Here is a 16,116-nt window from a genome sequence, read left to right on the forward strand (position 1 = left end):
AACAGATCTCCTTCCCTAAGCAACAGGAGGAGCTGGAGAGGCTGCGCAGGACCATCGAGGAGTGTGAGGAGACCCTGCGCAGTAGTAAGGAGGTCCAGAAGAAGGCAGAGGAGAAGTACAAGGTGTTGGAGAACAAGATGAAGAATGCGGAGGCAGAGAGAGAGAAGGAACTGAAAGCTGCTCAACAGAAGCTAAACTCTGCTAAAACCAAGGCTGATGCGTTCAGTAAGAAACTCAAGGAGAGACAACAGGAGGCTGAGTCCCTGGTCCTAGAGTTGGAGGAGTTGAAGAGAGAGCAGTCTGGCAAGCACCACGGCAATGCGGACGCCCTCTCCCGGCGTGATGCCTTCTTCGCTGCCTTTACCCCGACGAGACGTCGGTCCCGAGGAGGGGGATGTGTGATGTCACGAGAGGCTGTGCCCTGGAGGGACGTTACATCCCCCTGAGGTGGCTGCAAACCCAGACAGCTATGGCTCCATCTGCTGGTATGGTCGGGAACTCCACCCCTCTATGGCCAATCTTCCCACGCAGCTGAAACAAATCAGGAGCTGATGAGCTGAAGGTTTGGGAAGGAAAGAGACACAGTCTCCAAGCTGGGCTCTCTGGAGGACAAGAGTGCTGCACGTCCACTTCCATGAGGAATATAAGGATTTGGAGATACTTACCTTTGGGAAATACTCACCTTTGGATATATGCACCTGTGGAAATACGTGAGAGACATTTGGAAGGACTTTTTGCTGGGTTGGCCACTAGCTGCAACGTGGACTACAGTAAGGCTGGGGAAAAGTTATCTGAGCGAGTGAGAATTATGATTTTGGATGTGGAAGAGACATCCCTGAACTGTTAACCCTTAAAGAGCCACAAGAGAACAGAATTTTGTTATATTTTAGTTAATTTCCCAAGACCTATAATAAAATCCTTGTTTTGTTTGAACCTTGTCTCCTTGCACTACTTGAGCAATCCCGCTGAAAGCTGTGTAGCCTCTCGTGACGTCACAATACATTGAAATAAATGAGACAGTTATAGAATTACTGCTGTCTGTTCAGAAATAATTCAGAATAGCCTACTACACCATGAGTAGGGCTATAATTTAGCCACAGAGGATCAATAGCTTCTTACAAAAAATAGCCTAGCTGTGGATTGTGTGTAGCATGCAGACAAAACAGGCCTTTCACAATATTTCAAATATAATCCAAAACGGGTTGGAAAGCAAATGGATCCTGCTGAAAAGAACATACTCTTACCGGTCTGCTGTAGGCTACCAAAATATTTGATCAACTTCCAAATAGGCCTATTGAGCGAACATTGCTTTACAAAGTAAAACAAGAGAGAGGTAGGCTTGGCACGAGCGCAGCGGCCATCGCCGGCGAGTGAGATGCGCATCATTGTGTGAATCAGTGAAACTGGAAAGGGTTTTTAGGACTATAATTTCCTCCTCATATTGAAGAATATGTGGCTCTCCACACACCTAGGCTATTGATGGATTCAAGACAAGGTTGTTTTCAATGTTCAGATTCTCAGTTTGTCAGTGTCAAAGTAGCCTGTCATTTCGATCATTTGTTGAGTGTTCAAAAAGATTCTGCAAAATGCATGTAAAATGAAGTAGAATGGCATGAAATGCGTTTATAAAACAAAAAATTTCACAGACCCTAGGCTACTAAAAATGGTCCCCATGTGTGCAACTTCTGTAAGTGCCTCTCTTCTACTGCTCTCTGCCACAACGCAAACACAATAAAATGCATGCAATGCTTTATTATAAAAGGTAAAAAAAATACATTCTCATGCATTCCGGTACCTCAGAGCTCCCCAGGTCATCCCCCCCTTGAGCTCACTTTCTGTTCCGGCACCTCCCGATTCACAAGAAGAAAAAAAAGCACCTGCCCCATGAAAAGTCTGCACAGCCCTTCTGTAAATCATCTGTCAATGCCATCTCCATGGGTCTAATTCAATATTGGTCAGTGAACCGAACACATGATAACCATGCAATATCAACCATGGAGATTGAAACTGAGCCAGACACAGACACATGCACTCTCAGTGTACTGTCTCCTTGCTTGCCTATAAGTGGCTTATTGATTAGTGTCCTGGGGCTCAAAAGAGAACTGCCGATCTCACACAGATGCTCTCGTTTTAAAGGGGAAATATGTGATTGGTACATCCATTTTTTTTTTAACGTTTAAATTAATTATATACCCATTGATTCTGAATTATGTAACTTATAAATGCCCCATGAGCGTAGTTCAACTGTCAAACCCCATCAGAACCCAAATTATAAGCTTTTTATACTCACTGTATAGCCTCAAAACATGGTAAAATCTATCATTTTGATCTCATAGATGGTCAGTCCTTGCATTTGTAGCTATGTCTATGAATTGAGTTACATTTGTTGTTACATTTCTCCAGCCCCATCCCTCAGCTATAAATGGTTTAAATTAATATTTTACTGCAGTGAGCTAAATCAGGATCACACAGTGTTTCTTGGTAGTCTTAAACAAATCTACTTTCAAACAAAAGTATACACCTCACACACATAACTCTCCCGAGTGGCGCAGTGGTCTATGGCACTGCATCGCAGTGCTAGCTGTGCCACTAGAGATCTTGGATCGAATCCAGGCTCTGTCGTAGCCGGCCGTGACCGGGAGACCCACGGGGCGGCGCACAATTGGCCCAGGGGAGGGAATGGCCGGCAGGGATGTAGCTCAGTTGGTACAGCATGGCGTTTGCAACGCCAGGGTTGTGGGTTCGATTCCCACGGGGGGCCAGTATAAAAAAAAAAGATGTATGCACTCACTAACTAAGTCGCTCTGGATAAGAGCGTCTGCTAAATGACTAAAATGTAAATGTAAAAAGAATACACCTGTACCATGTCAGATATAGAGTTGAAATGTATTCAATTTTGAGTTTGCTTCCCAATATTACACTTTATATACAGAAGACTGAAATATAACAAAACCGTTTGACATACACTACATGGCCAAAGGTATGTGGACACCCCTTCAAAGCCACACCCGTTGCTGACAGGTGTATAAAATCGGGCACACAGCCATGCAATCTCAACAGAAAAACATTGGCAGTAGAATGTCCAGTACTGAAGAGCCCAGTGACTTTCAACGTGGCACCGTCATAGGATGCCACCTTTCTAACAAGTCAGTTCGTCAAATTTCTGCCCTGCTAGAGCTGCCCCGGTCAACTGTAAGTGCTGTTATTGTGAAGTGGAAACATCAAGGAGCAACAATGGCTCAGCCACGAAGTGATAGGCCACACAAGCGCACAGAGCGGGACCGCAGAGTGCTGAAGTGCACAGAGCGTAAAAATCTTCTCATCGGTTGCAACACTCACTACCGAGTTCCAAACTGCCTCTGGAAGCAACGTCAGCACAATAACTGTTCGTCGGGAGCTTCATTAAATGGGTTTCCATGGCCGAGCAGCCGCACACAAGATTAAGATCACCATGCGCAATGCCAAGCGTCGACTGGAGTGGTGTAAAGCTTGCCACCATTGGACTCTGGAGCAGTGGAAACAAGTTCTCTGGAGTGATGAATCACACTTCACCATCTGACAGTCTGACGGAAGAATCTGGGTTTGGTGGATGCCAGGAAAACGCTACCTGCCCCAATTCATAGTGCCAACTTTAAAGTTTGGTGGAGGAGGAATAATGGTCTACGGCTGTTTTTCATGGTTCGGGCTAGGCCCCTTAGTTCCAATGGAGGGGAATCTTAACGCTACAGCATACAATGACATTCTAGACGATTCTGCGCTTCCAACTTTGTGGTAACAGTTTGGGGAAGGCCCTTCCTTGTTTCAGCATGACAATGCCCCCGTGCTCATAGCGAGGTCTATACAGAAATGGTTTGTCGAGATTGGTGTGGAAGAACTTGACTCGCCTGCACAGAGCCCTAACCTCAACCCCATTGAACAGCTTTGGGATGTAAGGGGTGACTGAAAAAGTTAGGACATTATTGCCACCAGCCAGCAGTCTAAAAATGGCAGCATTGCAACACTGTGTATAGCTTCATGAAATGTTAGACTTACCTAATGCAAAGCTATGCCCTGGCACCATAGAAAGCCTATCATTGATTCGATAGGCATGCGGGCGCATAGACGTTGCAATTTCAGCACCATGGACAGCGATCAGTAGTTTACTTTGAGAGTGGCTGTCTGGAATATGAGGTAAATGCATGGGGGCCGCAATCTTGAAGCACTTCTGCTATTATTATAGTATCCAGACACTTTTCTTTATGCGATTTCACTTGATTTTGAGAAACTTACCCCACCAGCGATCGACTTCCTCATGCTTGTTCTGCAGTTGCAGGGGTACAGATAAAACATGAACAAAGGTTCCAAAAACACCCAACTACGTCATTTTAGAAACGACAACGCTCTCAGTATAGTGATGCAGGTCTTTAGATCTTGTAAATATGAAATCTTGTCATTCCGAAAATTTTTTGCTACGTTATATTCCATTTTGTTGGACTTGAACGATACTTTGTCTAGCCTGTGCATGCGCACACGGAAAACTATCGCTCGAGTCCAACAAAATGAATAGGTGAAATCTAGAATCTAAAAGGGTTATTCGGCTGTCCCCATAAGAGAACCCTTTGAGGAACTAGTTTTGGTTCCAGGTAAAAAACATTTTGGTTTCAGGTAGAACCCTTTTCGGTTCCATGTAGAACCCTTTCCACAGAGGGTTCTACATGGAACCAAAAAGGGTTATCCTATGGGGACAGCTGAAGAACCCTTTTGGAACCTCTTTTTTTCCTAAGAGTGTAGTTTGCCAAAACCTCTTCCCCCGAAGTGGGAAAAAACACCAGTTGACCAGGAAACTCTGTGTCCTCCACGTCCTGACTTGAACTTGTTTCCACATCAGACCAGAGTGAGGGGTGCAGGCAGCGGAAACAACGTCTCAGGAAAATGGTTCGCTGGATGGATACTGGTCTGGAGGACACCCAATCCTCAGTTTGTGTGCTGTCTGCAAATAATATTACTTGAACTTATTTCCACAAGTTCAGGTAACTGTATATTTAAACATCTAGTCGTTCCTGAACTTGTGGAAATACGTTAATGTAACTGTTTTCAAGGGAATTGCACAGCTGGCCCTAAATTTGACCTAAAGCAGACATACAGTGAGCTCCAGAAGTATTGGGACTCCAGCACTTTGGATTTGAAATGATACAATGTGTATTAAAGTAGTAAAAAGTTTAGTATTTGGTCCCATATTCATAGCACACAATGACTACATCAAGCTTGTGACTCTACACATTTGTTGGATGCATTTGCTGTTTGTTTTGGTTGTGTTTCCGATTATTTTGTGCCCAACAGAAAGTAATGGTAAATAATGTCTTGTCATTTTGGAGTCACTTTTATTGTAAATAAGAATGGAATATGTTTCTAAACACTTCTACAATAATGTGGATGCTACCATGATTATGGATAATCCTGAATGAATCGTAAATAATGATGAGTGAGAAAGTTACTGACGCACATTTATCCACTATCTTTGTTATAGTCCTTCCCATTGTAAGATTGTCACTGACCTCTAGTGTTTTGTAGGTGACTGTACAAATAGTCTCGTCCACCAGCCGGCTCAATATGCGGTTGCAGTAGCAATTAGTAAGCCCCTTGTCCGGGCCAGATGGCCCATAGGGCAGGATGCTATCTCTTGTTTCTGTAGCACAAGGCAGCTTGATGTGTTCCCTGGACAGGACACTAGTCTAACGCAGAGACTTACCCTCAATCCATCTCCTTAATGCGAAGCAGAGAGGCATCAGGACCCATTTTTTAAGTATACCTCGACCAGGGATCGAACCATCCAATCTTAGTGTGGACATTCAAACCACAACTTTAGTGTCCTTTGGGCTATAGAATAGCTTGACAGTTTATGGAATTAAATTATATGAGGCCATGTTATACTTGATTTGATTGTATTGTGGTATTGATAAAAACAAGACTAGTCTGACATGACAATAAGAAGATTAGACTCGCATACATAAAAAAAAAAACATGTCCAAAGCAACAGCCATTTCACAGAGTACTTTATTTTGCCTAATAACAGTGGAGAACAAAAGTAACATTGTGGTCATACTGCATAGAAGTTCATGTTAACAATACATGAAGAAATACAGTTAAATGATCAGTATATCTCTATTTTCTTCCATTGAATAGGAACTGACAATTAAAGTAATACAAGGTCAGAATCTACGATCACTGCACTTATCAGTCATTTTATTTCAATGTCTGGTCTAAGCCCTTGGTTTGCGATATCTACTAAGCTAACATATGGAATTGTTTTAAGATGGTCATACCATGGATCATTTAGCCATTTGATTTGGAATTTTAGGACCCCTGTAGGTATAAAAACAAATATATAAAACAATTATTTGATAAAATATTGAATTTGCCTTTTACTGCTATAACCCATAGAAACACATTGATAACAGATTCATAAATGGCAAAACAGCCAAAAAATGTATCATAAGGAATAAGGTTTTGAAGTGTCTGTCCTATTGTCCGAGTACTTGTTTAGTACAGTCAGTTTGTAACTCCACTCACTACTTGTAGCTGTATAGTCTGTTTGTTTGTGTTGTTGGTCTTGGCTAGCTTAATGTTCTAGTCGGTAGCTAGCTAGCTAGCTAGCACACACACACTCCCTCATGTGGCTGCTAGCATCGTCATGAAAAGGGGCATGAGGGAAGCCCTACAATATTACATTTTTCTAAGTAGTGAGAATGCTCGGGAGCAGGCAATGCTGAAAAGTAATCTTTACATGTTGTCCTTTTCTTAAATGTAGTTTTGCAATTGACTAAAACAAGCAGACAACAAGAAAACTGTGTTTGAAAAAGGTCAAGTTTTTGCTGTGAGCCAATTGAGTAACCTAGGTTACCACAGGTTGTTTTCCCCACAGGTGGGCTGGGCCGGGCCGCGACGGTCCATCTAATACCGACTGGGTCTACATCTAGGAGATATAAGCAAACACCTATTTTTATTTTATTTATTTTTACATCTATACCCATATTTAGTCACTTTGTTTATGGCACTTTTTATACCCTCATTCATGTTGTGCCATTTTCACAGGTTACCTTCCGTGCGTCGTAGAGTAAAACAATGTGCTAAATGTTTGTGAAAGTCTTGTGTCGATGTTGGTGACTATTAGCTTGTAGCTCAAACGGTTCGGACTGGACAGTTGGTTTTGTGAGAAGACATCTTTGATATTAGGACTTGGGTGTCAGAAAGTTCAGACGACTGCCATAAAGCTTGTGGGTGTCGTAGAGCAAAACAAACAACATTGTCATGTTCGTGTGTCTCCTCTTTGATGGGGTCGTATGAGTTGCTAGCTCAAACGGTTTGGGTTTTAAATCCAATTTTGTGACGATTTTCTTGTCCGGATCCTCTCATGTGTAGAAAAACACCGCTTTCACAAGCCCCATCTTATGAAATAGGCCAAGCTTTATATCAGTGGAAAGAGGGGATTGAGCTGCAGCCACTGAAAGAAACGGTAAGTCTCTAGCCTAAACACTCAGGGAGCTAATGACGTCTCGTGTGACACGCACGTGTCAATTGACTATAGGTTGACTCCATGTGTTAAATTGTACATAGTGAATACACCAAAATACACTCTTTATAAGCAAAGCATCTTTCTACATTTGCAGTATAGGTAACAAACCAGTTATTCTATAACTTCGATCTCTCTTTTTCATATGACCCATTTTGTTTGGTTAACGTGTTTATTTTTTCTCCTTGAAGATAAATTTTTCTCCTTAGGGGTCTCTAAAAGTCAGATATGTGCTATAGATGTCATGAGATTAATTATTAATGACATAAATTGCTTTTCCATGTTATCACTGTTTATGTTACTTTTATAAAGTATGTGAGCCTCCTTAAAACAATTACTATTATATAAGATACTATAATACAAAACCGTACAGGGTAATATACTATTTCTCCTTTATACAGTACCTTCAGAAAGTATTCACACCCTTTGACTTTTTCCACATTGTGTTGTGTTACAGCCTGAATTTAAAATGGATTAAATTGAGTTTTTTTTTGTCACTGGCCTACACACAATACCCCATAATGTCAAGTGGAATTAAGTTTTTCAATAATTTCTGGAGTCAAGTGTTCAACCCCTAAATAAGTTAATGAGTAAAAGTTTAACTAGTCACATAAGTTGCATGGACTCACTCTGTGTGCAATAATAGCGTTTAAAAACAAAGAGTCTCTTTGTTTTTATAGCTTACAGTTTATTCACCGTTAGTCAGCACCTCTACACTAAATAATTTTCTCTGGGTGTGCGCCAGCTCATGCTTTTTATTAGACAATAATAGCGTTTAACATGATTTTTTGAATGACTACCTCATCTCTGTACCCAACACATATAGTTGAAGTCGGAAGTTTACATACACTTAGGTTGGAGTCATTAAAACTTGTTTTTCAACCACTCCACACATTTCTTGTTAACAAACTATAATTTTGGCAAGTCGGTTAGGACATCTACTTTGTGCATGACACAAGTCATTTTTCCAACAATTGTTTACAGACAGATTATTTCACTTATAATTCACTGTATCACAATTCCAGTGGGTCAGAAGTTTACATACACTAAGTTGACTGTGCCTTTGAACAGCTTGAAAAAATCCAGAAAAAGATGTCATGGCTTTAGAAGCTTCTGATAGGCTAATTGACATCATTTGAGTCAATTGGAGGTATACCTGTGGATGTATTTCAAGGCCTACCTTCAAACTCAGCGCCTCTTTGCTTGATGGGAAAATCAAAAGAAATCAGCCAAGCCTCAGAAATTGCAGACCTCCACAAGTCTGGTTCATCCTTGGGAGCAATTTCCAAACGCCTGAAGGTACCACGTTCATCTGTACAAACAATAGTACGCAAGTATAAACACCATGGGACCACACAGCCGTCATACCGCTCAGGAAGGAGACGTGTTCTGTCTCCTAGAGATGAACGTACTTTGGTGCGAAAAGTGCAAATCAATCCCAGAACAACAGCAAAGGACCTTGTGAAGATGCTGGAGGAAACGGGTACAAAAGTATCTATATCCACAGTAAAACAAGTCCTATATCGTCAGCAAGAAAGAAGCCACTGCTCCAAAACCGCCATAAAAAAGCCAGACTACGGTTTGCAACTGCACATGGGGACAAAGATCGTACCTTTTGGAGAAATGTCCTCTGGTCTGATGAAACAAAAATAGAACTGTTTGTCCATAATGACCATCGTTATGTTTGGAGGAAAAAGGGGGACGCTTGCAAGCCGAAGAACACCATCCCAACCGTGAAGCATGGGGGTGCCAGCATCATGCTGTGGGGGTGCTTTGCTGCAGGAGGGACTGGTGCGCTTCACAAAATAGATGGCATCATGAGGAAGGAAAGTTATGTGGATATATTGAAGCAACATTTCAAGACATCAGTCAGGAAGTTAAAGCTTGGTTGCAAATGTGTATTCCAAATGGACAATGACCCCAAGCATACTTACAAAGTTGTGGCAAACTGTCTTAAGGACAACAAAGTCAAGGTATTGGAGTGGCCATCACAAAGCCCTGACCTCAATCCTATAGAAAATGTGTGGGCAGAACTGAAAAAGCGTGTGCGAGCAAGGAGGCCTACAAACCTGACTCAGCTACACCAGCTCTGTCAGGAGGAATGGGCCAAAATTCACCCAACTTATTGTGGGAAGCTTGTGGAAGGCTACCCAAAATGTTTGACCCAAGTTAAACAATTTAAAGGCAATGCTACCAAATACTAATTGAGTGTATGTAAACTTCTGACCCACTGGGAATGTGAAGAAATAAATAAAAGCTGAAATTAATCACTCTCTCTACAAGTATTCTGACATTTCACATTCTTAAAATAAAGTGGTGATCCTAACTGACCTAAGACAGATAATTTTTACTAGGATTAAATGTCAGGAATTGTGAATAACTGAGTTTAAATATATTTGGCTAAGGTGTATGTAAACTTCCGACTTCAACTGTACAATGATCTGTAAGGTCCCTCAGTTGAGCAGTGAATTTCAAACACAGATTCAACCACAAAGACCTGGGAGGTTTTCCAATGCCTCGCAAAGAAGGGCACCTATTGGTAGATGGGTAAAAAAAAAAGCAGACATTGAATATCCTTTTGAGCATGGTGAAGTTATTAATTACACTTTGGATGGTGTATCAATACACCCAGTCACTACAAAAGATACAGTAGTCCTTCCTAACTTAGTTGCTGGAGAGGAAGCAAACCGCTCAGGGATTTCACAATGAGGTCAATGGTGACTTAAAAAACAGTTACAGAGTTTAATGGCTGTGATATGAGAAAACTGAGGATGGATGAACAACATTGTAGTTACTCCACAATACTAACCTAAAAAAGAAGGAAGCCTGTACAGAATAAAAAATATTCCAAAACATGCATCCTGTTTGCAACAAGGCACTGAAGTAATACTGCAAGAAAAGAGGCAGAGCAATTAACTTTTTGCCCTGAATACAAAGTGTTGGATTTGCCGCAAACATGACACATTACTGAGTACCACTCTCCATATTTTCAAGTATAGTGGTGGCTGCATCATGTTATGGGTATGCTTGTAATTGTTAAGGACTGGGTGGTTCAGTCTGCTTACCATCCAGCACTGAGAGATTAATTCACCTTTCAGCAGCACAATAACCTAAAACACAAGGCAAAATCTATACTGGAGTTGCTTACCAAGAAGACCGTGAATGTTCCTGAGTGGCTGAGTTACAGTTTTAACTTTAATCTACTTGAAAATCTATGTTAAGACCTGAAAATGGTTGTCTAGCAATGATCAACAAACAATTTGACAGAGCTTGAATAATTTTGAAAAGAATAATGGGCAAATGTTGCACATTCCAGGTGTGGAAAGCTCTTTTAAAGACTCACAGCTGTAATCGCTGCCAAGGGTGTTTCTAACAAGTATTGACTCAGGGGGTCGAAATCTTATCTAATCAAGATATATTAGTGTTTTTTATTTTTTACAAATGTTAGAATTTTTGTGTAAATCGTTGACAAAAAAATACAATTAAATACATTTTAATCTCACTTTGAAACAACCAAATGAGGAAAAAGTCAAGGGGTGTGAATACTTTCTGAAGGCACTGTACATAACACATTCATATTGCACTTAGAATCTGGACGCTGATGGTGAAGGTTTTCTGTAAGCAGGGACAACCACCTTGTATTGCAGAGCTTCCAATGCTGAAATATTAAAAGATCATATAGGATTGCTTTTAGAATTTTGGGGGGGAATTTCATTGCACCATCATGTTTGTGGAGTGCACAAAGGTTTAAATACACTGGATGGCCTCTTGGCTATGTTGAAGACCTCCTAGATCTAGCGTACAGCATCTTGGAGCCTTTGGAATAGTGAAGTGTCAGAAATCTGCCTGTGTTTCACACAGGAATAGAAGGCAGTGTAGGTTTGGACTATGCCACAAACAGGAAGGCCCATGAGGATATGGGAGCTGTATTTGTCCAAAAGGCTCAAAATTAAAACATGTAAACTTGTCAGAAATACTTGGTTGTACCAATGACCACAGAACCAGGTTGGGAAAATGCCCATGGAGAATAATGGAGAATCAGATGAGGTAAATATAACAGACAAAATAGTACCAAACCATTCTCTAAACCAATTTAGACAACAACGTGAATGTCACCTGGGAACAGCTCTCCAATGTCCATCCCTCAAATGAACACGATCCAGGGCTCCAAATCATCCGATGTCCTCGATCTCTCCTCCAACTCAGGGCAGATCTGGCACCATGGCGTTGAACCTCTTTTGGTTGGTCAAGTCCCTGTAGAGGTCCGAGCGCAGGAAGCGAGGGTACGGGTCCTTCTCCATGAGGCCGTAGATCCTGTTCTGGGCCAGGTCAAAGGTTGAGGCCGAGGTGCTCTGCAGGTTCTCCTTGGTGACCTCTCGGGTGTAGGAGTCCAGATTCACCTGTTATTGGAAGGAGGCTCTTAAAGGGGCAATCTGCAGTAGCTACATACATTTTTGGACTTATAAATTAATAATATGTACCCATTGATTCTTGAAGAATATAACATAAATGCCTCATGAGCTGAGTTCAACTGTTGTACTCCATCAGAACTCGAAATATAAGGTTGTTTTACTCTGTTTGTAAGCAAAGTAATGTAAACAAACACTGTATAGCCTCAAAGCATGGTTAAAACTATATAATGTTGATATCATGGATGGTCAGTCCTTGCATCCATAGTTCTGTCTATGCATTTGAGAGTGGTTAAATTTCTCGAGCCCCATCCCTCAGCTTTTTAGCGAAACTGTGGCGGGGATTACGCTTTGTTATTGTTTCAACTGTTGATTGCCACTTTAAATATCACACCCTGCTAATGTTTCATATACGCTGGGTTGAGGTTTCCCCTAGGCACAGATCTAGGATCAGCTTCCCTTCCCCCAATCCTAACCTTAAAGCTAGTCCTTAATTGAAACAACAACCAAATAGTTACCCCGCCTCTGTTTTGGTAAAAAGCTGATGGAGAGGCCTGGAGAAATGTAACCACTCTCAAATTCATAGACAGTGCTATGGATGCAAAGACTGACCATCCAGCATATCAAAGTTATAATTTTAACCATGTTTTGAGGATATACAGTGTTTGTTTACATGTACATTGTTTACAAACATTGGAGTAAAAAAAAAGCGTATATTTTGGGATCTGCTGGGGTACGACAATTGAACTAACCTCTTATATATCAATAATTTATACGTCCAAATGGATGGAGCAACTAAGGATTCTAGATTTAAAGGCTCAATGCAGCTGTTATCTCATATCAAATAATTTCTGGGTAAAAGTTAAGTACTGTACCTTACTGTGATTGTAAGCTTTTTAGCAAGAGCAATTTCTCAAGCAAGAACTGTCTGGGAGTGGTCTGAGTGGGGAGGGGAAAACTGGAAACTATCCGTTATTGGCAGAGAGGTTTGGAACTCTTTCTTATTGGTCTATTAAAGGGAAAGTTTACCTAAAATCCAACATTTCCCAAGTGATTCCATACACTGAAACTAGGTAGGTGGCTTTTGCCTTTTTCTCCCTCTCTTTCCCTGCAGTCTAGAACAGGAAAGCGGCAAAAACGGCGTCACGTCACTTGTGATGTTTGTTTGTGCACTGCTAGCTCTGCTCCATTGTCAATCAAAGAGCAATTGAGAAATCTGCGAATTGTGGACAATTTTTTTTACTGAAAGCGTACTGCCGAATTAGCTATTTTTAATCAAAAGTACTATCGGTTTGGAGTCAGAAAATGTGTAGTTTTCCACCTAAAACCCTTGCGATTATTTTATATCATTATTTTATGTGGCAGACTGCAACAGCAGAGATAGGTAACAACTGTGTATGTGCGCTCTCGTTGGGGAATCCCTTTACGTAAAAACTGCACGCAATGCCCTTATTCACAATCACAGAGGCTAGTTTTTTTTTTGGAGGAAAAGTGAAGACAGTAGCATAGCGTTACAGATGAGTTATACTAAGTACACAACAACCTAGTGATGAAGAAAACTACTGGAGGGGCGCTGATGGTGTCGTTGAACGGTACTTTATATTTTGTTTATGAATTTTCTGTTTTACAGACAGATAATGACAGCAAACAATACATCGAGAATAACCCCCCAACCCCAACAGAAGACAGAAAAACGAAAACAGAAAGAAAAAGCAGAACACAACAGGAATCGGCAACATGCTTCATTGATATTTGACATACTGTATAAGGATTATGCTCCATTAAAAATAATTACTTCGGATCAGGGTGGGTTGCAGGTTGTATGCTGTGTTATCCATCTTCACGTGACAGATAAGCCAAAAAGGGCTGCCATATCTTAAGGAATGTATTAGATCTGCCAGAGATATCATGGCGAATCCTTTCTATATGTAGCAAACTGGTGACTTCAGCTAACCAGGTTTTTTAAAACAGATATTCTCCTTATTCCAAAGGCTTAAAATATTTATTTTTGCAATAACCAAGCCATATTGCGCAGTATTCTGTTCCCAGTGGGTTAAAGTCATTACATGCTGTAACCTGCCTAAAATAGCAGTGTCCAGGGCTGGTGTGAGGTTACAGCTGTATACTTCTGAGTAACACTTACAAATATCCAGCCAGAATGTGTGCAGTTTGGGGCAGTTTGACCAGAAGAGGTGACCTAGGGCACCTTCAGCAGACTTGCACTTAGGGCATATGGGAGAGAATGACGTGTAAAATGAGTGTAATTTGGTACAGGAATAGTGGAGTCCGTGAATCACTTAGTGTTGAATAAGTTGGTGTCGGGAGTTTATCGAGCACAAGTGAATATCTCGAAGGTAAACAGCCCAACTGTTATCAGTAATCTCCATACCAAGGTCTTCCTCCCAGGTGTCCTTCAAATATTGTGTGGATACAGAGTAATATGCTGCAAAGAGATCTACAAATCTGGAGACGAGACTCTTGGAGTCAAGGTTCACGAAAATATACAGGTCAGGTCAGGTCAGGTGTAATTGCCTCAATTTTGTATATTTAAGCAAATAGGTGTAGAGACAGAGGTCTCCGGGAGACCGAATCTTTTCCAAATTTGATACAAAAAAATAAAAATATGTTGTTTTGCATAAAGTTATTGCCAGTAATAACTTTAGGGGATTTAGTTGATGAAAAAATATGTGCTGGAAGAGAGGTGTTGTTTATATCTTGTTCAATAGCAAGTCATGAAGGGGTGGAGGGATCTACCACACCAGGATATGCATCCTGCCAATAAACCAGTGCTCTAGCATTTTATGCCCAATAAGAATGTTGAAAATTTGGCAGGCTCAGGCCCCCTTACTCTTTGGGTTTGATTATGTGTTTTTTTAGAGATACGGTATACTTTGTATCCCCACACAAAAGGCAAGATGATAGAATCCAAGGATTTGAAAAAAGCTTTAGTAAGAAATATAGGCAGATGTCTGAAAGAGATAAAGGAATCTGGGGAGTGTACCCATTTTAATAGCGTTAACATGGCCTATCATAGATAGAGGCAACACTCTCCAGATCTCAATGTTGCGCTTCAACTTCTCGATCATGTCGAGATAGTTCAATTTATAAATCAAATGAGGATCTTTGGGGATGACAATGCCTAAATATTTAATTTTGTCTCTTGTGATTTTATTTTTAAGAAAGTCTGTTTAAGTCGCCTTTTTGAGGCATGAATTCGCTTTTATCCCAGTTTCTGGTGTACCCAGAAACGTCTCCAAAATGATGATTCGATGAGCTACAACAGTGGTGGGAGTGACTCTTCAGGGCGTGAAAGGAACAAAATGATGTCATCCGCGTAGAGTGAGCTGCGGTGATCAACCTTGTCCATGTTTAGCGGAGCAATGACAGGATGGCTTCTGATACTAATAGCTAGGGGTTCCATAGCAATGGCAAATAGCAACGGACTCAAGAGGCGAACTGTATTTATTTGAGCCAGAGTATTTTGATGCAGAATTTAGGCAAATTGAGCTTCAGATGGCCGCCACCGCTCTAGCTACCGAGACCACAGCCCCAGCCCAACCCAACGATGAACGCAGATTGGTGGTGCAGTTGTGTTAACTGTGCTCCAATGCAGACTCCAATTCCGACAGAGAATTTGATTACATGACAGGAACTTATTCATGATGAGGAGCAGTTAGTTTGCTTTCGCGACCACAGGGATTTTGCTGCCCACATCAACTCTGGTGTCCTGGAAAAAGAAATCTGTTTCCCAAAAATAAATTTGAGACGCCACCCCAATCCAGCTGGGCCAAATGGACAGTTATCCAATGAGTAAGTAGCTGAACTTTACTTTATTGAATGACCACTTATCATAAACCTCTATAAGCTAGACCATTGTGGGTTTATGTTTTTACATTAGCCCAAACACTGTCCACATACAGTATGTTTTCACAATGTTTTTGGCCTCTTTTATTTTAGTAGGATATAGGAAATATAGGCCTACACATTGAACTTGAAATAACAGCAACATTTAAGAAGAGAAAATAAGAACCTGTTTTCATATTGTCAAAAATATGTACATGACTGTTGCTCCAGATTCTCAAATTCACTTTGCCCTTTGATCTATAATTGTCATTCCAGAGAGTCGAGACTGGTCTCATACTGCATGGTTGTACACAC

The 16,116-nt window shown here is 41.0% G+C and overlaps 1 protein-coding gene across 2 annotated transcripts in view; it reads right to left on the reverse strand.

The window, feature by feature from the left end:
* Window positions 1-11,043: 11,043 nt before the first annotated feature.
* Window positions 11,044-16,116, reverse strand: part of LOC121584298 (regulator of G-protein signaling 3) — a 128,969-nt gene continuing 123,896 nt past the window's right edge. For both annotated transcript variants that reach the window (XM_045225641.1, XM_045225642.1), the window contains one exon: window positions 11,044-11,949. In XM_045225641.1, the coding sequence (XP_045081576.1) occupies window positions 11,752-11,949 (198 nt within the window). In that variant the 3' untranslated portion in view covers window positions 11,044-11,751. The remainder of the gene's footprint in view (window positions 11,950-16,116) is intronic.

Source organism: Coregonus clupeaformis, chromosome 16 (genome assembly GCF_020615455.1).
Source record: "Coregonus clupeaformis isolate EN_2021a chromosome 16, ASM2061545v1, whole genome shotgun sequence".
Taxonomy (NCBI): domain Eukaryota; kingdom Metazoa; phylum Chordata; class Actinopteri; order Salmoniformes; family Salmonidae; genus Coregonus; species Coregonus clupeaformis.